This window comes from Caretta caretta, chromosome 9 (assembly GCF_965140235.1).
Source record: "Caretta caretta isolate rCarCar2 chromosome 9, rCarCar1.hap1, whole genome shotgun sequence".
In the NCBI taxonomy this organism is placed as follows: Eukaryota; Metazoa; Chordata; order Testudines; family Cheloniidae; genus Caretta; species Caretta caretta.
The window spans coordinates 1474917-1499866 of NC_134214.1; the positions used below are offsets into that span (position 1 = coordinate 1474917).

General features: G+C 60.1%; 1 protein-coding gene across 4 annotated transcripts in view; it reads left to right on the forward strand.

Annotated features, from left to right (window-relative positions):
- Positions 1–1368: 1368 nt before the first annotated feature.
- Positions 1369–24950, forward strand: part of TMEM44 (transmembrane protein 44) — a 29345-nt gene continuing 5763 nt past the window's right edge. The window contains exons 1-9 of one of the 4 annotated variants that reach the window (XM_048864535.2): positions 1369–2021; positions 6246–6372; positions 12561–12654; positions 13401–13570; positions 13792–13878; positions 15024–15194; positions 15505–15648; positions 16264–16368; positions 16737–16895. In XM_048864535.2, the coding sequence (XP_048720492.2) occupies positions 6325–6372; positions 12561–12654; positions 13401–13570; positions 13792–13878; positions 15024–15194; positions 15505–15648; positions 16264–16368; positions 16737–16895 (978 nt within the window). In that variant the 5' untranslated portion in view covers positions 1369–2021; positions 6246–6324. Of the gene's footprint in view, positions 2022–2852; positions 3012–6245; positions 6373–12560; positions 12655–13400; positions 13571–13791; positions 13879–15023; positions 15195–15504; positions 15649–16263; positions 16369–16736; positions 16896–24950 lie in introns of those variants that run through there. The other 3 variants (XM_075132016.1, XM_075132017.1, XM_075132018.1) reach the window with 3 other exon arrangements.

Genomic DNA, 24950 nt, shown 5'->3' on the forward strand with positions numbered 1-24950 from the left:
TCCAAAACCAGAGGGCTCTTCTGCAGGAGCTGAGGAGAATTTCCTAAAGATGCTGTTAATCTTGGGCCTGTGACACAGGGGTAAGCAGTTCTGTTTTCGTGCCACAGTGGGATGTGATGACACATGCACAGTTTGTTTTGCACTCGTGCAGTCAATGTGTCCTATACGCTAAGGCATGCCTAGTGCCCAGGGAGCGAACAGTTCTGTTTCCATGCTGCAGTGGGAGGTGGAGTTGGTTTGTTTTGCACTGGTCCAATCAACGTGTCCCGTATACTAAAGCACCCTCCGGCCGAGGGGAGCTGGAGATGCATTACCCCCCTTTTAGAAATGGGAAAACTAGAGTCATGTGACTTGCCGAAGGTCACAGAGTGAATCAGTGGCAGAGCAAAGGCCTAGGAGCTAGAACCTCCTGGATTCTGTTCCTGACCTAATCCCTTGACCACACTGACAAAAGCCTTCCCTGCTGCAACGGCCTTCCGAGTTCCAGGGCAAGCAGTAAGCATGGGGGCAGTTCCTGTTTCCTGCGAGGGGGATGGCTGGCGTGTAAACCTTTGGGGGCCCAGATGGTCCCCTATTGAAGCACTGGATGTGCTTTTAAGTGTCATAAACTAATACATATTTCTCTCATCAAGTGGGGCAAGGTGCAATAGGTGCCGTAGCTTCCTCTCAGATGTTTCCCTAAGAGCATGAAAGTTTCTGGCGCATGCAGAAGCCGGATTGCTCCTACAAAAGGCTGAGATGAAGGAGCAGCCATGCTTCAAAGGAGCCATCGCCAGTGGAGTGAATGCTCAGCCTCTGTCAGCTGGGGAGTGACTTGCCCTCTTCCTGGTTCCCAGATGTTGAAATCCTCTTGCTGCTCTGGCTAATGCTTTAGAGCCGGCTCCTGCCAGGGGCTGAGCGCCTTCCCTTCCCATGGACTTGAAGAAAAAGAGAGTCCAGGCAGCAGGATGGGGGAGGTGCCATCACAGGCTTTGTGCAGCTTTCTATGGCTCGGTCGGATACTACGGTGACAGATGTGATACAGAAACCCAGACAGACAGAGAAACAAGGCCCTCAGCCCGCGGGCCGGAGCAGACCTGGCCTGAGGAAGCAAAGCAACCCGAGCACAGCAGCAGCGCCCAAGGGAGGACACCCGCCAATAACAGACAGCAGCACCCGTCATGCTGTCAACTCCGTGTACCTCTGCTTAGAGCCACCCCTTGGCCGTGCAGCAGGAGTCGCGTACTCTAGCTGGCCAGTGGGCCGATTCCGCCCGTGCCTGGTTCACGCTCACCCTGCTGCTTGTTTGTGAGTGTGACGAAGTGGGACTGTTCTTAATGTTTCCTCTGAATAGTGTGGGTGTGCCTCAGTTTCCCCTAGGCAGTTCTTAAGTATCTAGGGGGTGGGGTAAGGGTGTATGATCATTGCAGAGCCCTAGAGGGCAGGTGTGTGCAGGAGTCTGGACACAGAGAATGGCCGACACCCTGTTTCCTGGCAACTGATGGCCTGGGCCCTTCCCCCCTGCAAGGTGAGAGCTAAAGGGTTGGAGAACAAAGGAATCAGGTGACCACCTGGCCCGGGAAAGGAACAAAGCCCAGAGGAGGAGGGGCTGGAGGGGGGTTTCAGTTTGGGGCTGGCTGGGACATGGAGTGAAGTGCAGACGTGGTTGTCTGGCTCACTGCCCCCAGAATGGACCCAGCTGAGGGGTCCCGTTCTCTGCACCTGCAAGCTCTGTTTTAGACCATGTTCCTGTCGTCTAATAAACCTTCTGTTTTACTGGCTGGCTGAGAGTCACGTCTGACTGCGAAGTTGGGGTGCAGGACCCTCTGGCTTCCCCAGGAGCCCCGCCTGAGCAGACTCGCTGGGGGAAGCGCACGGAGGGGCAGAGGATGCTGAATGCTCCGAGGTCAGACCCAGGAAGGTGGAAGCTGTGTGAGCTGTGTGTCCTGAAGACAGGCTGCTCACAGAAAGGAGACTACCCCAGAGTCCTGACTGACTTCATGGGGAGCAGTTCCAGAGCATCGCCCAGGGACTCCGTGACAGTGAGTCACAGACGTGTGTGCAAGCCAAGGACCTGGCCCTGCAGCACCTATGTATGGGACTGGGCTTCTGGCGTGAGGGCTGGGCTTTAGTACCCACGGATCACAGCCACTGCTTGACTGCTTTAGGCCAGGCCAGGACCTGGGCAAGCCAGTGCTCAGGGTGCCAGCCATGGAGCCAGGGAACGTACGCATGGGTACCTCCCTGCCCCTGAATGAAGGGCTAGTCCCCGGTGTTCACTGCCCCACGCAGTTGCCCATCCTCTGCCATCACCAGGGACAGGGCGTGTCCCCCCTGGGCCCGCAGCAGAGTGAAGTCCTGCTGGCCCCTCTGCTGCCACAGAGCCGCCAGGATGGGATGGGATGGGATGGGCCTGGCTGTTATGGGGCCGGTGAGGGGAAGATCTGCCCCAGGCGCTGCACACGCGGGAGTTGAGTTCCCCGAAGGGAGGCTGGGGGCTCCCGGGGGTCTCTGATGAGCTCACTCCGGGGTGGCCTGTGGCCATGCAGAGTAGCAGCCAAGAGCCCCAGCTGGAGCGGGGCGCTGGTGCTCGGCGCTGTACAGCCAGGCCCTGCCCACAAGCCGAGCCCAGGACACGGGCCCTGGCACGGCCGGGTCCGCGCGGAGCCCCACGCCGGGGAGCCCCAGCGGTTAGCGGGCCTGGCCCAGCCCCGGGGGCGCGTGTCTGTCCCGGGCCGGGCCGGGCCGGGCTGCCAGGGACGCGGCGCCTCTCGCGGCTCCCCGCTAGGGGCGTGTGGCCCGGCAGGGAGCGGAGCGGAGCCGGCTGCGCCCTGCCCGCCCGGGACCGGCCCCTCTGCCCCGGCCAAGCCCCGGGCGGCTGCTCGGCGGGCTCCGGCCGGCGACGGGGCTGCGATGGGAGCCGCCGCCGGGAGCTGGGGGCACCTCGCCGCCTGCCTGGCCCGGGACAGAGCCTGCGGCGCCGCCGCGCTGGGGAGCCTGGCCGCGCTGCTCTGGATGGCCGCCCACGGGCTGTGAGTCCGCCCGGCCCCGCGCCCCGGTCCCTGCGGCCGGAGCCCCGGCGGGGGGTGTCGCGCCCAGGCTGGGGGGCGAAGTAACTGAGCCCCCCCGGTCGTTCTAGCTGGGTCGGAACCGGGGAGGCGGGCAGAGCTGGGCCCACGTGTACTGAGGCCGCCCGGCCGCTCCCCCCAGCCTGCCGGAGCCGGGTCACAAGGCGGGGGGAGCCGGAGAAGGGGGCGTGGGAACCCGGCTGGGCCGGATCCTGCTCGGCGCCTGGGTTTGCCGCGGCTGCAGGAGACACCCCGTTATCCCCTGGGTGCCCCAACGCGGGGCTGCAGATGCTGGAAGGAGAACTCCCCCTCCGGCCCTGGCTGCTCTGGGTGGCGTTAGGGGGGCCCTGGGGGTGGTTCGGTGGCCGAACACCTGCCCCCCCGGTGGTGACTCACCGGGAGACAGGCGCTTCCTGCAGCCCGGACTCAGGCTCCCAACTCGGGGAGAGGAGCAGGACTGGGCTCTCCTTGGCATCTCCCCGGGCTAGCGCGGGCGGCTCCCCGCCTGGCACCTGCCCTTGTGGGTCTTCGCATCCTTGGGCTCCCCGCTCGCCCTAGGCACCGCAGGGAGTCGAGGTCCCGAACTCAGGCTTTGTGGCTCAAGGGTTTTCCTGTCATTTTCTAGAGCCTACAAGTTAGGCGCTGTGACCGTCTGCATTGCAACGCCTGAGTCCCTGGGAGGATTCGGGCCCCGGTGACCGGATAGCGCCACCGCTGCCAACCACACAGGCCTCATGACAACCACCTCCTTGGGCTGGGCATTTCACGGCAGAAAAGCAAGCTCCGTGTTGGGCTAGGGGGCCTGAGGAGCCTGCTGAGAAGGAGCAGAGCCATAGGAAAGAAGTGTATAAATAACCAGTGGTTGACTTGACCTGCTAACTCTTTGTGGGAGAGGCTCTCTAGTGTAAAAATACAATTCGGAAGGCCAAAAAAGAATGTGAGGAACAGCTAGCCAAAGACTCAAAAAGTAATAGCAAAATTTTTTTAAGTACATCAGAAGCAGGAAGCCTGCTAAGCAACCAGTGGGGCCACTGGAAGATCGAGATGCTAAAGGAGCACTCAAGGACGATAAGGCCATTGTAGAGAAACTAAATTAATTCTTTGCATTGGTCTTCACGGCTGAGGACGTGAGGGAGATTCCCACACCTGAGCCATTCTTTTTAAGTGAAAAATCTGAGGCACTGTCCCAGATGGAGGTGTCATTAGAGGAGGTTTTGGAACAAATTGATTAACAGTAATAAGTCACCAGGACCGGATGGCATCACGCAAGAGTTCTGAAGGAACTCAGATATAAGGTGGACTATAAGATGGATAGAAAGCTGGCTAGATTGTCGGGCTCAACGGGTAGTGATCAATGGCTCCATGTCTAGTTGGCAGCCGGTATCAAGCGGAGTGCCCCAAGGGTAGGTCCTCAGGCTGGTTTTGTTCAATATCTTCATTAATGATCTGGAGGATGGTGTGGATTGCACTCTCAGCAAGTTTGCAGATGACACTAAACTGGGAGGAGAGGTAGATACGCTGGAGGGTAGGGATAGGATACAGAGGGACCTAGACAAATTGGAGGATTGGGCCAAAAGATTCTATGATTCAGATGTGACATTGAACTTCTCTACCTATGGTCATGGCTGGCCCGGTAGACTTAGTCTTCTTGTCTTCCTGCAGGGTATCATCGAATCTGCAGGCCTTGTACTCTGTTTTATTCCTGCTGATTTTCATGCCATTTCTTTCTCGCATGCACCTCTGTCTTGTTAAATCTTCTTCCACTTGCTCTTTGCTCTCCCCTGCGATCACTAAGTCATCTGCAAAAACCATGCACCAAGGGGCACTCTGGATGTTTTGTGTAAGTGCATCAAGCACCAACGGGAACCAAAAGGGGCTTAGTGCTGAGCCCTGATGTGCTCTGATTCTTACTAAACACTGTTCGGTTTCTCCACATGGATTTCGGACTGTGGTAACCGTACGTACCAACAGTTCGTGTCCCAGACAAGTCTGATATAGTCTTCAGGCATCGGTTTCGTTGTCATGCACCACCAAATGACTTCTCTTGGAATGTGTTCATAAGCCTTCCCAACATGGATGAGTACTGTCTGCAGGGTTTTCTACTTTTCTCTGTATTTTTTCCACAAGCAATCTTAATGCAAAGAGAACATCCATTTGTTCTGTTCCAGTAGAACAGTTCCTAATTTGTTGGGTACATTTGTGAAATGGCTAGAATGAGTGGGACAAGGCGGGTGAGATAATCTTTTTTTATTGGACCAACTTCCGTTTGAAAGAGACGAGCTTTCGAGCCAAACAGAGCTCTTGCTGAGTGGTGCATTTGGGGGATGTAATTTCAGGCTACACAATGATGATTTAAAGGGAAACTGCTGAGCCGTGTCTTGTACAGCTTTTATGTTCTTATTTATTTGCTTTTTACTCTGTTGTTCATAACCTTAGACCCAGCTCCTTCCGCCCTTTATGTGAGCCAATGTATGAAAATTAATGGGAAAATTAACCATTGGCAGGCGTGTGCTTTACCAGGTTTCCCCTCCTCTGTCTACGTTTATATAGCTTTATTTATTTGGATAAGGGATGTAATTAGCCTGGCTGCGTTGCTTAAAACCACCTTGTCCAACATGCTGCGTTCTCATGCCAAAGCATCCGTATTACTGCACGAGCATCATCCACTGATCTCAGTCCAGCTGAGCACCATCTGGAGTTCACCCCTCCCCGAGGTGTGTTGAGTTTGTCCTGCAGCGGCTCATCACTGCTGAGTCTTGGCCCCCATGTGGGGAGCTGTGGCCCAGGGAGGGGAAGTGAGCTGCCCTGGCCACCCCTGACGCAGACCTAGTGCTAGGGCTGCTGGAGAGTGCGATGCTGGCTAGTGCTCAGCGGGCTGTGTGGTTACAGGAGCAGCCCTGGGGCAAGCCAGAGAGCACCCTGGCCTTGGGGCCTGGCGTGAAACAGGAGCCTGCCGTTGCTAGTTAGTAGCATGTCCCACGATCCCACTGAAGGGGCATACTCTGATTGACTCTCCCACGTACTGGGCTGCAGGACCTGGCCTCATGGGCACTGGGGTGTCCTGGGGGACCCTGGGCACTGTTAAATAGCTCAGCCTGTTCCTCATTCTAGCCGATAAAGCTGGACTGAGAACCCCAGCCCCTGGGTGAAAGGGCAGTGCGCCCCTGCCCTGATGCCTCTCCCTCTGTGTCCCCCCAGGCTGTTCCGTGCCCACTGCAGGAGGAAGGGCTGGCAGGAGGCGTCGGTGCTCTGCATCATTTACAGCTTTGTGGGCAGCATGTGCAACACGATCGGGGCACTCCTCGCCAAGCAGCTTACCATCCAGGTACGCGGGAGACGTCTGGCCTGCCCCCGCAGAGGCCTGCAGATCCTGGAGGTCGGGCATGGGACAGGTTGGAGCCCCCAGCCCAACCCCTGCGGCCAGTTGGGGTTGGCTAGGGCTTTGGCCATGGGCACAGATGATGGTGCTCCCTGTGTGTCCCTAGGCCCAACACGTGTCAGAGAGTACTGCCCCGAACCCCTCAGCCCTGGCCAGGCACAGCTGGCCCTGCAGTCCCTGGGCGCCTTGCCTCAGGGCTGGAGGGGGCAGGTTCCCCTGGCTGAGTTCTGCCCCTTTGCTCCATGGTGGTCCCCCCACCACGAGACCCCGTCCCAAGTCCCCTGAGGTAACAGCAATCCCAGGAGGCCAGCACAGATCCAAATGGCCGCTCTGATACCGGGGAGCCCCCCCACCATGCGGGCAGCCAACTCTGACATAAGGCCCCTCCCTTCACCCCAGCCATGGCTGCTCAGGGTCCCCCTGCTGAGGAGGGGACTCCGGGAGGGTGAGGATAACGCAGGCTCGGCCCAGCTGCCTTTCCCTTGTAAACTGCGCTGGGGGCCATGTGCGTTTCCCTGCCCTGCCCAGCCAGGCCTGGCCCCACCGAGAGACCGACGAGGGGACGGTGGCAGGGAGTGGGGCAGTTCATGGGCAGGGGTCCCTGCTGCACGCAGAGGGGGGCCTCCGTCCCCCACTGATGACATGGCTCTTTAAGCCTCGGTGCCACCCTTTGCTGCACCTTCTTCCCCTTGACCGGGAGCAGTCGTTCCGGGCGGGCGTCTCCCTGGCTGAGTCACCGGGGGCAGGGGTAGGGTGAGGCTCACGCTCCCCACCCTGTTTGTCTTCTTCCTCAGGGCTGACGGAGTAACAGCTGCTTCCCTGAGGTGGAGTCATGAGCAGCCGACTCTGCCAGTCTGGGAGGGCCCTGGGCCCAGCCTCGCTCACGGCCGCTGTCTCCCCAGCACAGGGCGGTTGGTCGCTCCCGGCATTCACGGCTGGCGCTCAGGGTATGCCCGCACTGCAGGCAGACACCCGCGGCTGGCCCGGGCCAGCCGACTCCAGCTCTGGCTAAGGGGTTGTAGAATTGCAGGGTCGATGTTCGGGCTCTGGGATCGTCCCCCCTTGCAGGGTCTGAGGGCTTGGGCTGGAGCCCGAACATCGACCCTGCAATTAAACAGCCCCTTAGCCCAAGGCTACTAGCCGCGGGTGTGTAATTTCTGTGTAGAAGTACCCGCAGAGGCCACAATAGCTGCATTAGAAAGAGATACAAGGAGACACCAAGTCCTTGTCCCTCCCAGACAGACCATCCCAGGGCACCTGGCATGGGGAGCTGCCGTTCAGTTCTGCCTCTCAGGCTCAGCCAGCAGTCCCTCCCCCGAGCTCATGGGGCAGGCGGGACGGAGGGGACCCAGATTGCTGGTGCCTTTAGTTACCCTGGGCTGCGCGGGACATTGCTCTGGTTTAACGGGGGGTGGGATTTTTAAGCCCAGTAGTGAAAACTTGCACGATGTCTCTTCTCCCACATGGGGGCGACGCAGACCCCGACTTGTGCGCACAGTTCCCAGGGCTGGGCGTGCAGACGGGCTGGGTGTGTGAACACACGGACCCCCACGGCTGTTTGCAGCTGCGCACCCAGGGGTGCGGCCAGGGAAGGAGGCACGTCAGAGGTGGAGCGGCTGTGCCTTTACCTGCTCGGAAAGGGGGCTGCACGCCGCGTGCTTCCTGAGCTGAGCGTGAATGTGAGAAACGGGCGAGCACGGCAGGCCAGCGCCGGGGCTGTGGGGAGGGAACAGCCTCATGGCGCTGCCCTGCCCGGCACTTGTGCCCCCTCCCCCAGCTCACTCCCAGTCCCAGGGCTGTTGCTCAGAATGGGATGGTCCCTGCAGGTTTTTCACAGCAGGGCTCACTGGGGCAGGCGGGCTCTGTGTTACACACCCGGCCCTGTCCGCACCTTAGCACGGGGCAGCTGGGGCAGGCGGGCTCTGTGTTACACACCCGGCGCTGTCCGCACCTTAGCACGGGGCAGCTGGGGCAGGCGGGCTCTGTGTGACACGCCCGGCGCTGTCCACACCTTAGCACGGGGCAGCTGGGGCAGGCGGGCTCTGTGTGACACGCCCGGCGCTGTCCGCCCCTTAGCACGGGGCAGCTGGGGCAGGCGGGCTCTGTGTTACACACTCATCGCTGTCTGCACCTTAGCACGGGGCAGCTGGGGCAGGCGGGCTCTGTGTTACACACTCATCGCTGTCCGCACCTTAGCACGGGGCAGATGGGGCAGGTGGGCTCTGTGTTACACACCCGGCACTGTCCGCACCTTAGCACGGGGCAGCTGGGGCAGGCGGGCTCTGTGTTACACACTCATCACTGTCCGCACCTTAGCACGGGGCAGCTGGGGCAGGCGGGCTCTGTGTTACACGCCCGGTGCTGTCCGCACCTTAGCACGGGGCAGCTGGGGCAGGCGGGCTCTGTGTTACACACTCATCACTGTCCACACCTTAGCACAGGGCAGCTGGGGCAGGCGGGCTCTGTGTGACACACCCGGCGCTGTCCGCACCTTAGCACGGGGCAGCTGGGGCAGGCGGGCTCTGTGTTACACACCCGGCACTGTCCGCACCTTAGCACGGGGCAGCTGGGGCAGGCGTGCTCTGTGTTACACGCCCGGCGCTGTCCGCACATTAGCACGGGGCAGCTGGGGAAGGCGGGCTCTGTGTCACACACTCATCGCTGTCCGCACATTAGCAAAGGGCAGCTGGGGCAGGCGGGCTCTGTGTTACACACCCGGCGCTGTCCGCACCTTAGCACGGGGCAGCTGGGGCAGGCGGGCTCTGTGTTACACACCCGGCACTGTCCACACCTTAGCACGGGGCAGCTGGGGCAGGCGGGCTCTGTGTGACACGCCCGGCGCTGTCCGCCCCTTAGCACGGGGCAGCTGGGGCAGGCGGGCTCTGTGTTACACACTCATCGCTGTCTGCACCTTAGCACGGGGCAGCTGGGGCAGGCGGGCTCTGTGTTACACACTCATCGCTGTCCGCACCTTAGCACGGGGCAGATGGGGCAGGCGGGCTCTGTGTTACACACCCGGCACTGTCCGCACCTTAGCACGGGGCAGCTGGGGCAGGCGGGCTCTGTGTTACACGCCCGGCGCTGTCCGCACATTAGCAAAAGGCTGCTGGGGCAGGCGGGCTCTGTGTTACACACTCATCACTGTCCGCACCTTAGCACGGGGCAGCTGGGGCAGGCGGGCTCTGTGTTACACGCCCGGTGCTGTCCGCACCTTAGCACGGGGCAGCTGGGGCAGGCGGGCTCTGTGTTACACACTCATCGCTGTCCGCACCTTAGCACGGGGCAGCTGGGGCAGGCGGGCTCTGTGTGACACACCCGGCGCTGTCCGCACCTTAGCACGGGGCAGCTGGGGCAGGCGGGCTCTGTGTTACACGCCCGGCGCTGTCCGCACCTTAGCACGGGGCAGCTGGGGCAGGCGGGCTCTGTGTTACACGCCCGGCGCTGTCCGCCCCTTAGCACGGGGCAGCTGGGGCAGGCGGGCTCTGTGTTACACACTCATCGCTGTCCGCACCTTAGCACGGGGCAGCTGGGGCAGGCGGGCTCTGTGTTACACGCCCGGCGCTGTCCGCACCTTAGCACAGGGCAGCTGGGGCAGGCGGGCTCTGTGTGACACACTCATCGCTGTCCGCACCTTAGCACGGGGCAGCTGGGGCAGGCGGGCTCTGTGTTACACGCCCGGCGCTGTCCGCACATTAGCAAAAGGCTGCTGGGGCAGGCGGGCTCTGTGTTACACACTCATCACTGTCCGCACCTTAGCACGGGGCAGCTGGGGCAGGCGGGCTCTGTGTTACACGCCCGGTGCTGTCCGCACCTTAGCACGGGGCAGCTGGGGCAGGCGGGCTCTGTGTTACACACTCATCGCTGTCCGCACCTTAGCACGGGGCAGCTGGGGCAGGCGGGCTCTGTGTGACACACCCGGCGCTGTCCGCACCTTAGCACGGGGCAGCTGGGGCAGGCGGGCTCTGTGTTACACGCCCGGCGCTGTCCGCACCTTAGCACGGGGCAGCTGGGGCAGGCGGGCTCTGTGTTACACGCCCAGCGCTGTCCGCCCCTTAGCACGGGGCAGCTGGGGCAGGCGGGCTCTGTGTTACACACTCATCGCTGTCCGCACCTTAGCACGGGGCAGCTGGGGCAGGCGGGCTCTGTGTTACACGCCCGGCGCTGTCCGCACCTTAGCACGGGGCAGCTGGGGCAGGCGGGCTCTGTGTTACACACTCATCGCTGTCCGCACCTTAGCACGGGGCAGCTGGGGCAGGCGGGCTCTGTGTTACACGCCCGGCGCTGTCCGCACCTTAGCACGGGGCAGCTGGGGCAGGCGGGCTCTGTGTTACACGCCCGGCGCTGTCCGCCCCTTAGCACGGGGCAGCTGGGGCAGGCAGGCTCTGTGTTACACACTCATCGCTGTCCGCCCCTTAGCACGGGGCAGCTGGGGCAGGCGGGCTCTGTGTGACACGCCCGGCGCTGTCCGCCCCTTAGCACGGGGCAGCTGGGGCAGGCGGGCTCTGTGTTACACACTCATCGCTGTCTGCACCTTAGCACGGGGCAGCTGGGGCAGGCGGGCTCTGTGTTACACACCCAGCACTGTCCGCACCTTAGCACGGGGCAGCTGGGGCAGGCGGGCTCTGTGTGACACGCCCGGCGCTGTCCGCCCCTTAGCACGGGGCAGCTGGGGCAGGCGGGCTCTGTGTTACACACCCGGCGCTGTCCGCACCTTAGCACAGGGCAGCTGGGGCAGGCGGGCTCTGTGTTACACACCCAGCACTGTCCGCACCTTAGCACGGGGCAGCTGGGGCAGGCGGGCTCTGTGTGACACGCCCGGCGCTGTCCGCACCTTAGCACAGGGCAGCTGGGGCAGGCGGGCTCTGTGTTACACGCCCGGCACTGTCCGCACCTTAGCACGGGGCAGCTGGGGCAGGCGGGCTCTGTGTTACACACCCAGCACTGTCCGCACCTTAGCACGGGGCAGCTGGGGCAGGCGGGCTCTGTGTGACACGCCCGGCGCTGTCCGCACCTTAGCACAGGGCAGCTGGGGCAGGCGGGCTCTGTGTTACACGCCCGGCACTGTCCGCACCTTAGCACGGGGCAGCTGGGGCAGGCGGGCTCTGTGTTACACACCCGGCACTGTCCGCACCTTAGCACGGGGCAGCTGGGGCAGGCGGGCTCTGTGTTACACACTCATCTCTGTCCGCACCTTAGCACAGGGCAGCTGGGGCAGCACTGCGAGCAGCCGCTAGGGCAGAGGGTTCGGAATCTGTTTGAGAAAATTCCTTTTGTGCATAAATTCTCCAGGCTGGTTCCTGGGGCCGGGATGAGTCCGTCTGACGTCGCTGCAGAAGTTCATCTCGCTGGGGGTTCTTGGGGTGGTGCAGGGCGCTCTTGGGGGCGTTGGACCAGACTCTGGTGTGCTGTGGCCCGGAGGCTGTCTGCAGTGGGGGCTGAGAAGGCGGATACTGTGTACTTCACTGGGTTATCTGGAGTAAAATCTGAACTCTGTCATACTCCGGGGTCTGCTCCCTGTCTGGCCTGGGAGCTTCGGAGCCCCCTGGGGTGACATTTGGCACCATGAGCTGTCGGCCAGTGACAGAGCTCCAAGCACTGTAGCTTGGGAGAGATCTGCATGGAGTGTCCAAATGGCCACCCCAGCCGTGAGCAGGGTACCACACCGGGCCTCCCCCCCCCCTCGTCAGCTGCTTGCTTTCCCAGGGACGCCGGGTCTCGGCTAGATGGGCAGAGTTTAGTTCATCTCCAGAGCCTGCTGCGGGAGCTGTCTGCCCCATTGCTCTGGCCTAAGCTCTCCGCAGCAGGCCCTGTCTCTGCCATGGCCCATGAGGAGGCTACGGACGCTGTTGGTCTGGGGGAGGCCCAGGGAGAGCTGGGGTCACCCGAAGGCTGCCACAGAGATCTGTGCTGAGAGCTGGGGACTGGAAGTCGAAATCCATCCGCTCTTTCCCAGCTCTGACACCTGCTGGCTAGGTGACCTTGGCCAAGGCTGTTCAGCTCTCCATGCCAGGGCCATGCACAGAAGGAGGCTATCACATCACCCTCTCAGGGCTCTTGGGAGACTGGTCTGCACCGTCCATAAAGCATTTCCCCATCCTGTGATCGTGGCTCTGATCAGATTGGTCTCTCCGCAGGTCTTCACAGGGGCGTACATGGTTGCTGTCGACATCATTCACTTCCTGCTGACTCTCTTTCCTGTCTGCGCGTCCAACCCCAGACCCGCACCAGGTACGTGCCCGGCGGGTCTCCCTGTCCTGCATGGTGGGGGCAGATCAGAGGGGGGAACCCCAGGTGTTAACCTGGCCCCTCCCCGGATTGGATGCATACAGTGCTGGCGGGCCCAGCATGCTACAGGGGCTGAATCCGTTCCAGGCCACACAGAAGGGACAGGCAGGTAGGACACTGGTAGGGCAGGGCTGGGGAGATGAGTGGTGAGGAGCATGCAACTGGGAGGGGGATTTGGGGAGAGGCCTGGCTGGGGAGGTGTGGCTTGGAAGGCTGGATGCTGAGGGAGTGGGGGCTGGGCGGGGGCTTGGAGGCTGGGATCAGAGGGAGCTGGGCGATGGGGAGTCGAGGGAGAAGCTGTGTTCAAAGCAGAAGGGGCTGAGTGCTCTCTGGGTGCTGGGGGAGTGCACTGGGCGTGGAGGGGGTGGGGTGGATGCTGGGGGGTGGAGGGAGAGGGCTGGGTGCTGCCTAGGATGGGGGGTTGGCAGGGATAATAGAGGGCTGGGAGACAGGGTGGGAGGGAGGTAAGGACGGTGCCCCCCCTCCCAGCGCAGCCAGTGACCCGGGGGCAGGCGAGCTCTTGGGGGATGAGGATCCCGTTTTGGGGGAGATGTTCTCCAGCAGCAGAAGCTGGAGCTGCCGAGGACCCGCTCCCTACGCTGTGCTCTTGGCTGGCACTTCCAGTGCGGGGCCAGTTCCCCGACAGGCTTTCGCTATGTCTCCCGGCTGAGACTCTGTGTCCTGCGCAGATCTGCCCGGCAGGAGGAAGAGGAGGAGGAGACAGGTGAGGAGCAGCCTCCTTGCCCTCGCTCTCCCCCTGTGCATGGGCGCCGGCTGGTACGGCCTGGCCATGGCTGCCTCATCCTGCCCCGAGGAGTTCCACGGTGCACAGAGGAGACTGCTTGGGACGGTGCTTCAGGTAACGCAGCTCCTGCTGCCCATGTCCCTCTGGGCGGGCGGGGATCCCGTGATGGGTCCAACAGTCGCGGGAAGACAGGCGCTGTGCGGGATGTGACAGTGTGTCCGGGCAGATGAGCACGTGGGGGTGACACGCAGTGGCTGGCGGGGCCCCTACCATGCAGTGGGGGGTGCCCCGGTGGCTCCCAGTGGCTCAGGATTTCTTATCCTCCCGTCCCGCAGGAGAACACGGAAGTGCTGGGCTTTGCTCTGGGGATGCTCGCTGCGCTCATCGCCTTCACGGCCAGGATCCCCGCACTCTCTGGAGCGGTAAGTGGGCTGGCGGGAGCTTGGTAACGCCGAGCCGCTGCCGTGCCGGGAGCCCTGCACAGGGCGGGGGCCTGGCCGTGCAGTGCACGTGGCTCTGTGGCCTTGGGACAGTGGGGGTGCACAGCAGGAGGGGCACAGCCTGCGAGCTAGCTCCAAACTGGAGTGTGTCCGCCCCGGCCAGGGCGCAGGGCTGCAGCCACAGCCCCGCTGGGCCTCTTGCCCTGGTGCAACAGGGCCCTGGGTCAGTGTAGATGTGGGTCTTGTGGCCCCTCCCGGCACGCTGGGGCATGGCACTGTCTCCTGGACAGCCCCTCCCCGAGTGCCCATGTGCCAGGGTGAATCCCACCCTCTGTCTTCCCCCTGCCCGGGCCTCCCTTCCCAGCCGGCCACCGTCTCCTCAGCGCTCATGCCTGCCCTGGTACTGTTGCCCGATGCTCCGTGAGGCCCAGGGATTCTTCTCCCACGTCCTGTCCCTGTCCCCCCGGCTCCTCCAGTCTGTCTGTCTGTCTGCTCAGACTGCTCTGCCCGGCAGCGAGTCTCCTGAGGGCACACTTGACAGCGCAGCCTGCCCCTGACAGAGCCGAGGGCCTGAGCCTGCCCGTGGCAGCAACCCTGCCGTCTCCATGGGTGCGAGCGTTTGCAGGCTCAGGGCTGGGCTGCGGTCCCTGCTGCTGCCTGGCGGGCCTCGCTCTCCCTAACCCAGGGCTTGTTCTGCCCCTGCTGTAACAGCAGCGAGATCCGGGACTGCCCGGGCTGCTGCCTCGGGGAACCAGACAGAGGGGTTTACCCGTGCCCTTTGCCTTGGGCTCAGAGCCCAGGTCGACAGGGCCCGTGGGGGCGTGGAGCATGGCCGCGCTCACATTGCCCTCGCAGGGCGGTGGCGTAGAAGGAGGCAGGGCGCCAGTCCCCGGTGCCCGCGTGTGTGCCCAGCGAAGGGTATTCGGCTGTTCCCGTGTCGCCGCAGAGGCAGATACCGGCGGTGTGGGGCCTGGACCGGGCGGCAGGGAAGGCTCCCGGCCTGCGGACAGCTACGTGGACTGCGCTATGTCTGCGGCAGGGCTCTGCTGCCATGGGCGCCCCACGGGGCGGGGGGATGGCTCCTGCTGAGTCAGGGAGCCATTCTGACCTTCCCCTGCTGTCTGCAGTGCAGAGGGAGGCTGTCTCCAGCGACCCAGCTCTGGGCCAGCATCCCCTCGGCCCTGGCCAGCGTCCTGTATGCCGCGGCCATTGTGACTTACGACCAGCGGCCCGCGTACTTTGTGCGAGCCGTGCCCTGGCTCCTGCTCGCCCTGGGCTCTGCTGCGCTCGACGTGGCTGTATCCTTTCCCCGCCGGCTCCACGGGCTGGCACGGTGGGTTTGGCACCGAGGCCGCAGGCTGGGTGGGCCGTGGGGACTGAGCAGCCCTCAGCTCCAGGGCACGACGCAGGCTGCAGAGGTTAGGCCCCAGGGTCTGATGGGCCCCGAGGGCTGCGGATCCTGCCCAAACCACGCCACGCTGGCCAGCTAGGTAGTGTGGGCTGGGCATTGTCCCTGAGCCAGTGCTGGGTAGCTGCCCTCCAGGCAGCCATGTTGCGGGGCTCGTGTTACCCTGAGACACCATCACTTCCTGAACCCGGGGAGCTCAGATCGCCTGTCTGTCCTGCTTGATGAAAAGCCAGATGAGCCGGCTGGGCCTTGGGGCTGAGGCAACCGAGACCCCGGACACGTGGGCGCTGCTGGCCCAGGCGGAGGAGGAGGAGGAAGAGCCGAAGGGAGCCGAAGAGGAAAAGGTTTCTCCTCCTGTCTCTGGATTCTCCCCTGCCCTGCACCGTGTGCTGCCACTCGCCCTGCCAGGGGAGACGGCCGGGGGCCCACCCTGCTGTGACGCGCCCCGCGGTGCCTTGCCGAGGCGGTAGGGCGGGCGTGAGGCCCTTACAGGGGCGGCTGGGCCCGCTGCAGAGCTCGCTCCTGTGCTGGCCGCAGGCGGTTGAGAGCCTGCCGAGGTTTTTGTGCCTCTTGGGTTTGACATGGGCCCTTTTACCCCAGCATCCCGTTACGTCACTGCACGGGATGCAGCCTGATCCGGGGGCCCGGCTCTCCTCTGTGTGCAGAGCTGCTCCCGGCTCCTTCCTCCCACCCCCTTTGGGGGGCTGCACAGCCCACCCTGACCGCCCCTTGGGGTATCCCCCGCGCCTGCTCCCCACCTGCCCCACCGCCCTTCCTCTCCCTCTGCCCAAGAGCACCTCCCGGCTGCTCTGCTTCTTCGTGGAGCCCGCTGCGTCGCGCCGCAGTGGGAGGGAGGGAGGGAGGGACGGGTCGTTGCTATGGCCTCCATTGACGAGCTCAGCCCTGCAGTTCCCAGTGCGTGCTGGGATTTGCACACTCACTGCCCCCCTCTCTCTAAGGCCCCCAACTGGCTGCAGCTGAGCACGTTCCCGGCCCCCCCGGCGCTCCGTGAGGGGGCTGCCGTCGGTCGCCGCCTGGATCTCACCATCGAGCAGGTGCAGCCGGTGAGGCGGGAGAACAGCTGGGGCGCTGGGCAGCCGGCAGCAGCATGGAGCTGAGCTGCGGGGGGAAGGCGAGAGGCTGGCCGGGGTCGCAGCGGGCTGCGGGGGGGCAGCCAGCCAGCGAGAGAAGCCGAGCCGAGCCGTGCTCTGTGTGTGCACACACGCCCGCCCTGCTGCCGCCTGTTCTGGGGGTGACCGGGGGCTCCTCGGTCTGCAGCTTTTGGGAGCCCTGCCCTGTAAGCACGGGGGTCTGCGACCCAACCCTCCACCCCCGTGCTCTCCCCACACAGGCCTCTCCTCTGCGGGTTTCTGATCCTCCTGCTGTGCCCTGTGATTGTACCTTGGTAAATCCTGCTCCCTGCTACGTCCAGGCTGGCCGCGGTGCAGTGAGGCTGCCGGGAGATGGACAGACGAGTGCTGCAGACCCCGCCCTGCCGAAGCCCCCTGCCTACCCTCCAGTCCAGGTCATCCACGCCAAGCTCTCCCCCTCCAGCTCCTCAGTCGTCTCCTCCATTAGCTCCGAGCTCGAGGTAGGTGGTTGATGCTGGTCATCTGCACTGGATCCTGCGCGAACCCCAGCCTTTTGCCTTGAACTCGGCCCGCCCTGCCTTAAGTAGTGCACGGAGCACAGAGCCCGCTAGCCCCAGGCCAGGGACCGTCCCACCCAGGTGTGCGTGTGGCAGTGAGAGAACCCCCCGTGCAGGCCGAGTCCCCAGAGTATCCTGGCTAATTGCCACATGATAGGGTCCGGTCACAAGAAGCCAGCTCCCCTGATAACCAGATATCCCCCCCACACACACACACAAACAAACACACACGTGCGCACACACACAGGGGCTGCGGTAGGGCCCCTCTCCATCTCTGCCTCGCTGACTGCCGTGGGGCGGGCCGGAGGGCCAGGGCAGTTCCCACTCGGGCAAAGCGCCGCTTGCTGTTAGCAGGAGCTGGCAGGGCTGATTGTAAACTAAAGACTGAAACGGAGCTCAGCACGTAGCCCATGCTTACTGCGTCGTAGCCAGGGCTGGGCACGTCGCCCCATATTAAACCTGACCTCATCTCCCAGGAGAAGACCCTGGTTTTGTTTGCTTCAACCTTTTCCAGACTGCCACTGTTTAAGCCGAAAGTCCCAGGCTCGGGGCTGCCTCCGGCTGAATTGTATTTTGAAGATTTCACCCAAGATGGTTTGGCTGGGTCCAAGAATGAGGCTGAGAAAATACGTCGTTTGGGCCAGGTTAAAAACTCGGGAGACCTTTTATTTCAAAAGTTCTCGCTGACGCTCCCCACCCCTAGTCTCCATCACCCCCCGGCTCGCAGCAGGGATTTACCATTTGGCAGACATGAGCTGGGGGCAGGGATGTGCTTTTTGCCATCTCTATGAAAATCCATCCAAGTCTGGCCAGTTTATAAGCTGTGGAGACTGGCTGGGCAAAGGGACTGGAACAAGGGGCCGGGGCGGGAGGACACTGGGATTGGATGAGGAGCCCAAGGAGGGGGTTTGAAACTGGGAACCACTCGGGGATGGAGGCGCAGCGGGAGAGAGACGTTTGATGAGGACCAGGATGGGAGGGATCTGGGTTGAGAGGGCTGAGACTGACTAGGTGAGGAGGGAAGAACTGGGATGAGGAGCCGGGGTGGGGAAGAGACAGGACAGGGACAGGTTGGCGGGATGGGGCAGAAAAGGTCACACTTGGGGGGAAATGGGCAGAAGAGTCTGTGCCCACTAGAGCACACTCCCCTCCGGAGCCTGGAATGGGAACCCAAGATGTCTGAGTGTCCTCATTCCTCTGCTGTTAGCAAATAGCTGTGAGACCCACTGGCAAAGTGGCCCATCCCCCTTTCGAGCTGGATCACATAGCGGATGACAGCCTACTACTGCTGCCAGTCACACTGTTAGCTCAAGTGGCAGAGGTGCGTGCAGTGGATCTAAAGGTTCCAACCCTGCGGCTGACCTTTGTGGGTGTCAGCGTAATGCCACATGACAGAATTTCTGTTTATTCCGTTTGCGGTTTAACAAAGCCTAGGAGACGTACACACGCACAACTGCGTTAAGGGCACATTATTACGGTTACAAAGTCAAGCCCACAAAAGTAGGGAAATGCTGGAATTACATTTGCCCGGGCAACCTTAATTCGCCCCGTTGTGCTGGTGCATCAGGATACAGTCTTTAATTAGGTGATCACGTACAATTTTGATCATAGGCCCCCTTCTCTGGGGCTGAACAGCGTTGGGTAGTGAGGAGGCTGTGTCTACAGGACCCCCAGCGTTACTTGTTGCAGAAGTTGGAAGGTGTGTACCGATAGTGGGGCTGGGAGACTTCAGGCCTAAGCCAGCCAGTTTGGAAAGACTGAGAAAGTGATTGGGGCAGGAGATTGCAGGAAGAGAAGGGATGGTCTCATGGTCAAGGCAATTGAATGCTGTGCTGGGGAAATGGATTCACAGAATCATAGAATATCAGGGTTGGAAGGGACCCCTGAAGGTCATCTAGTCCAACCCCCTGCTCGAAGCAGGACCAATCCCCAGTTAAATCATCCCAGCCAGGGCTTTGTCAAGCCTGACCTTAAAAACCTCTAAGGAAGGAGATTCTACCACCTCCCTAGGTAACGCATTCCAGTGTTTCACCACCCTCTTAGTGAAAAAGTTTTTCCTAATATCCAATCTAAACCTCCCCCACTGCAACTTGAGACCATTACTCCTCGTTCTGTCATCTGCTACCATTGAGAACAGTCTAGAGCCATCCTCTTTGGAACCCCCTTTCAGGTAGTTGAAAGCAGCTATCAAATCCCCCCTTATTCTTCTCTTCTGCAGGCTAAACAATCCCAGCTCCCTCAGCCTCTCCTCATAAGTCATGTGTTCTAGACCCCTAATCATTTTTGTTGCCCTTCGCTGGACTCTCTCCAATTTATCCACATCCTTCTTGTAGTGTGGGGCCCAAAACTGGACACAATACTCCAGATGAGGCCTCACCAATGTCGAATAGAGGGGAACAATCACGTCCCTCGATCTGCTCGCTATGCCCCTACTTATACATCCCAAAATGCCATTGGCCTTCTTGGCTACAAGGGCACACTGCTGACTCATATCCAGCTTCTCGTCCACTGTCACCCCTAGGTCCTTTTCCGCAGAACTGCTGCCTAGCCAGTCGGTCCCTAGTCTGTAGCGGTGCATTGGATTCTTCCATCCTAAGTGCAGGACCCTGCACTTATCCTTATTGAACCTCATCAGATTTCTTTTGGCCTAATCCTCCAATTTGTCTAGGTCCTTCTGTATCCTATCCCTCCCCTCCAGCGTATCTACCACTCCTCCCAGTTTAGTATCATCTGCAAATTTGCTGAGAGTGCAATCCACACCATCCTCCAGATCATTTATGAAGATATTGAACAAAACCGGCCCCAGGACCGACCCTTGGGGCACTCCACTTGATACCGGCTGCCAACTAGACATGGAGCCATTGATAACTACCCGTTGAGCCCGACAATCTAGCCAGCTTTCTACCCACCTTATAGTGCATTCATCCAGCCCATACTTCCTTAACTTGCTGACAAGAATACTGTGGGAGACCGTGTCAAAAGCTTTGCTAAAGTCAAGAAACAATAAATCCACTGCTTTCCCTTCATCCACAGAACCAGTAATCTCATCATAGAAGGCGATTAGATTAGTCAGGCATGAGATTCTCTCCCTGCCTCTGCTACAGAGTTCCTGTGTGGTGCTGGGCAACTCACTTAAACCAAACTTTTCCCAGGTGGTCCTAATTGTGTGGTTGTCATTTTCTGGGTGCCTGACGTGAGTTCCTGGGGTTTGATTTGCAACAGTTCTGAGCACTCACAGCTGCAACTGACGTCAATAGGAGTGTGCTGTGAACATTTAAAGCACTGTACAGTGCTGAGTACGCTGAAAAACCAGGTCCTAGGTGTCTCAAACTGGGAACCCCTGTAAAATAGGGATAATACCCATTCATCTCACAGGGGTATTGTGAAGATTGCTTGATGTTTGTGAAGCACTCAGGTGATGAGAACCATAGAAAAGCCCATGAGGACATGAATAATTCTGGTGTCAGAGCAGGTCTTGAATAGCGCGCAGGAAATAAAACCTGGGGCTAGACCCTACAACCCAGCTGGAACCCCCCGGGACCCGAGTATAAGCATCGGCTTAGGTGTAATCTGTATAGTGTGTGTTCGGCCTCGGTTCAGGTCAGGTGGTCTGTTAGCACCGCGGGTGCTGACGACACTGTTCAGGCCCTACTTGGGCCTGCTCCTGCCCCCCAGTGTGTACCTCAGCCCCCCCCATTCAGAGTTAGCTTCTGCCGCCTCTGCTAACACCGCCCCCCATCACCCCAACTCCTACTCCCTGGCCCTATTGTGGGCTCTGCGGCAGCCCCTCTGGGTCCCGCTCTCACCTCCATCCCCCGGCACGAGATGCATGGGGGTGGAAACATACGTCCACCCCACAGCATTTCCACGGTGGGATGCTAGCCCCCAGTGTTCCCCCGGTTCTGCCCCGCCCTCTGATGTTCTTGTTCACAGGTTTAAGCCAGCAAGTCCTTCCTTGCGCTTTCTTTTCTTTTCTCAGGTTGGGTGTGAAAACAATGCAACCCTCATGGGCATGGGTCAGGTTGGGACTGGCTGTGTCTAGTCTGGTTCGGGTGGAGCTATCCAGTTAGTCTGGAGCAGAGCTCTGCGTGGGACCTCCCGCACCTCACTGAACAATGAGGAGAAAACAAAACACCAAGCAGCTGCTCTTGAGTGGTCACTGTCCTGCCCGCCCGCTAAATGAGGCAGGGATCCTGTGGCAAAGCAGTACGTGAGCATGTAACTACAGACACTATCATGATGCATACATACCGGGGTGAATTAAGGGGGCCTGGGCAGCCTTAATTCTGGAGCATCCGAACTTTGGAGTGCTTGCCTTTGCAGCCTTAATAATGTTCTTTTCATGCTACTTCAGTGTAGTCAGAGCGAGCGTACATGGCCCCAGCCGTGTGAACCCTTATGCAGAGTTGTTGTTTCTGGTTTAAATGCCTGCAGATGGCACCGGGTCAGAACCTGGACTGGCCAATCCTTGAGCGGCCCCTTCCCTGGGCTGGCTCAGTGTGGTGGTTGGCACCTTCTCTGCTTGCTGGAGGCTGCCTGCGGAGCTGAGCGTTGCAGGGCCCGAGTGCTCTGCTTAGGCATATTCCGTAAGGGGTCAGACTGGCCTCACATTGTCTCAAAGCCAGCAAGGAGCATGAGGACAAACCCTACCCTGGTTGCCCCTCAACACCCTCATTTTCACTCTGAGAAGAGGAGGGAACGCAGAGCTGGATATCCAGTGGGCTCCGAAATGCAGGTTCTGAACTCGGGGCTGCCAGGAGTGTTGTCTCGGGAAAAGGGCTGATGGGTTTTGCAGGGCTTTTGTTTGTTATCTTTGCATGTTCCCTCCTGCTTTGCCACCTTGCAGGCTGATATGGCACATATGCGACTATCGGCAAAGGAAACGGTTTCTTTCGTAGTTCTGGGGAAATGCCAGCTCCCCTCAGGCCTGCTTTGCTCCTCCCCAGTAGGAGATTTCTGCATCGACTCATAGCTGCTGCTGTCAAACTGCGAGATGTTTCATAGAAACTCTGCAAAGCCCGTCACAGTAGCTGGGGCGATTTCTGTCCTGAGCTCCGTGCATGCAGCTCGCCCTGGAGCAGGGCCGTCCCTTGGAAGGTAGAATTCGGCCCACAGTGGTGCGATCCCAAGAGCTGGACAATCCACGTGCTCGAGGGAGGGCAGGGGAGCAAATACTGGACTATTTTATATAGTTCTAAAAATGAGACCATTCTGTTCCAGAACGTACATGGGAACGCTCCGCATCCCTGCCCCTTGGTCTGACAGAACAGAGAGCGCAGAAAACCTCTGCCAGCCCTACCACCCGTGCTCCGTGCTGGCCTGGGTTCCCTGGCCTGGTGTTCTCAGAGATTCCTGTCTGATGCTGGCATTTCTTACCATGTCCCTGGCGTGTCAGCAGGCGTCTCTGTGGGAACAAATGGGTTTATGGCAGGAGATTACAGCAGGTCAAAGCCCCTTCCATCTGAGCTAGCACTTGCCTTGCACCAGGACCAGCACAGTTACCATATGGAGGGGGACAAACAAAAACACATTTTGATTCTGTAAAGTTTGTTTTGTTTCGCTTCTGTTTTTTAAAAACACCTGCAGCTGGTAACTGGTTCCTGTAGGAGCCACGCTGCACATGAGAGAGAAACTCTTCAGATGATTGGGGCAAGGTGGCTGGTCAGTGCCATGGGTTTGCACTCCATGTCCATAGGCCGTACGCTGTTTGACAGTCACTGTATCTTTGAATAATGACAGGTTTCAGAGTAGCAGCCGTGTTAGTCTGTCTTCACAAAAAGAAAAGGAGTACTTGTGGCACCTTAGAGACTAACCAATTTATTTGAGCATAAGCTTTCGTGAGCTACAGTATGCATCCGATGAAGTGAGCTGTAGCTCACGAAAGCTCATGCTCAAATAAATTGGTTAGTCTCTAAGGTGCCACAAGTCCTCCTTTTCTTTTTGTATCTTTGAAAATATACGAGATGATGGAGCTCTTGGTGGCTGAAATGCTCGTGGCAGCTAGGGGTCAGTATTTCCAAGTTACAGCGCGGAGCAGCCCTGGGATAGTTGACAGACCCACGCAGCCTGTCCTTTGCTACGGCTGGTGTTCTGGGCCCTTGCAGACCCCACACTGAAATGGCTCCTGCGTTTGTTTGGACAGACTGACATTCTCAAATGGATTGTGTTTCTGTGACAGTGTCTCACACACCTGGTGAAATCATGTTTTCCTTGCAGTGGTTCTTACCCCCAGCTCCCTTTGCACACTCGCTCGCCCACTCTCTTCAGGTTTATTTTGCAAATAAGAAGTCCCTGTATTTCTCTGCCCGCTGCGGCTTTCCTGCTCTCAAAAGCTGCTTGTGAATCCTCCCATGTGGCTCTCCCCACCTTGGCTAGGTACCAGAGCGAGGTGTAAAGAGAAGGGATCTGAGCTGGGCTGTTTGGTGGTGGCTGCTCTAGATCAACTCTTTTCTTGATCTTTGTTTTTCTTCTGCAGCAAAAGTACAGGGAGGCCTTAAACTCAGAACAGGTATGGAGAACTGTCACTTTGCTTCGCGCAGGCGTGCGAGGGGGAGGCCGGGACCAGGGGACACCCATGTCTGCCAAGCTTCTTTCACTTTAAATCCATGGATCATTACCACTGCAGTCTCTCTTGGTTTAGATCAGGGGTGGGCAAACTTTTTGTCCCAAGGGCCACATTGGGATTGCAAAACTGTATGGCGGGCCGGGTAGGAAAGGCTGGGTCTCCCCAAACAGCCTGGCCCCTGCCCCCTATCTGCCCTGTCCCACTCCCCCCCCCCCCACTGCCCCCCTCAGAATCCCCAACCCATCCAACCCCCTCTGCTCCTTGTCCCCTGACCACCCCCCTTCCGGGACCCCCTGCCCCTAACTGCCCCCCCTGGAACCCCACCCCCATCCAACCGCCCCTTCTCCCTGTTCCCTGACCGCCCCATCCCGGGACCCCCCACCCCATCCACACCTCCACCCCCTGACAGGCTCCCCAGGACTCCCACACCTATCCAAACCGCCCCCCGTTCCCCATCCCCTGACTGCACCCCCCCCAGAACCTCTGTCCCGTCCAACTGCCCCCACAGGCCCCCCGGGACTCCCACACTATCCAACTGCCCCCTGTCCTCTGACTGCCTCCTGGGACCCGCCAGCCCTGGCCCCCTTACCATGGCTGCAGGGGAGGGGCCGGGGGCTAGCTCAAGGGCCGGGCAGGATGTGGCCCGGGGGCCATAGTTGCCCACCTCTGGTTTAAATGCATGAGACATCACAAGACCCAGAAAGAGGCCAGATTGCAGGGCAGGAAATAATCACTCATAAATTAAAGAAACATAATGTGTGTGCTTTGTCCTTTGTGCCATCCCGGGGAGAGGTTCTGTTCTCAGGCCTGCTGGTGTAAATCTGAAGTGACTCCACGGACCCTTAGTGGAGCTACTCTGGATTTACACTGTTGCACAAGAGTAGAGTCTCCCCTATGATCTCCAGCCCAGTGTCGTTTTTACGTCACAGAACTAGTTGAGGTCAAAGAGGAGAGAAGGCGTCTAATCTCCCCTAAAGGAAGTTACCCCACCTCCAACTGGCTTTCACTGACTGCAGATAAAGGAACAATGATGATAAACTCCAAACAGCCCCGGACTCCAGAAAGCCGTATCGCCTGGGCTGGCACACATCAGCCATGAGGCGTCGCAGCCAGCGCCGGGTTCATCTTGTGGCTTTGAAGTTTTATAGCAACAGAGATGTCTCCTGTGGGGCAGAGGGCAGAAATTCTGCCGACCTGTTCCTGGGAAGGAGATGGCTCAGGGGCTGGGGAGCAGAGGGGCGTCCAGCTCTGTAGTGCTAGGAGCAGCTTGTGTGAATCGTGTGATCTCAGTCCCGTCCATCCACTCTCACAGCTGGCGGAGAGGTCAAGCAGGGCTTGCACTGTCTGTCCCCCCGAGAGATGCCCCTCCAGGACAGATCTGGGGGCGCAGGATGTGTGGCACGAGCTTGCGCCCCCGGCTGGTATGCAGCGTG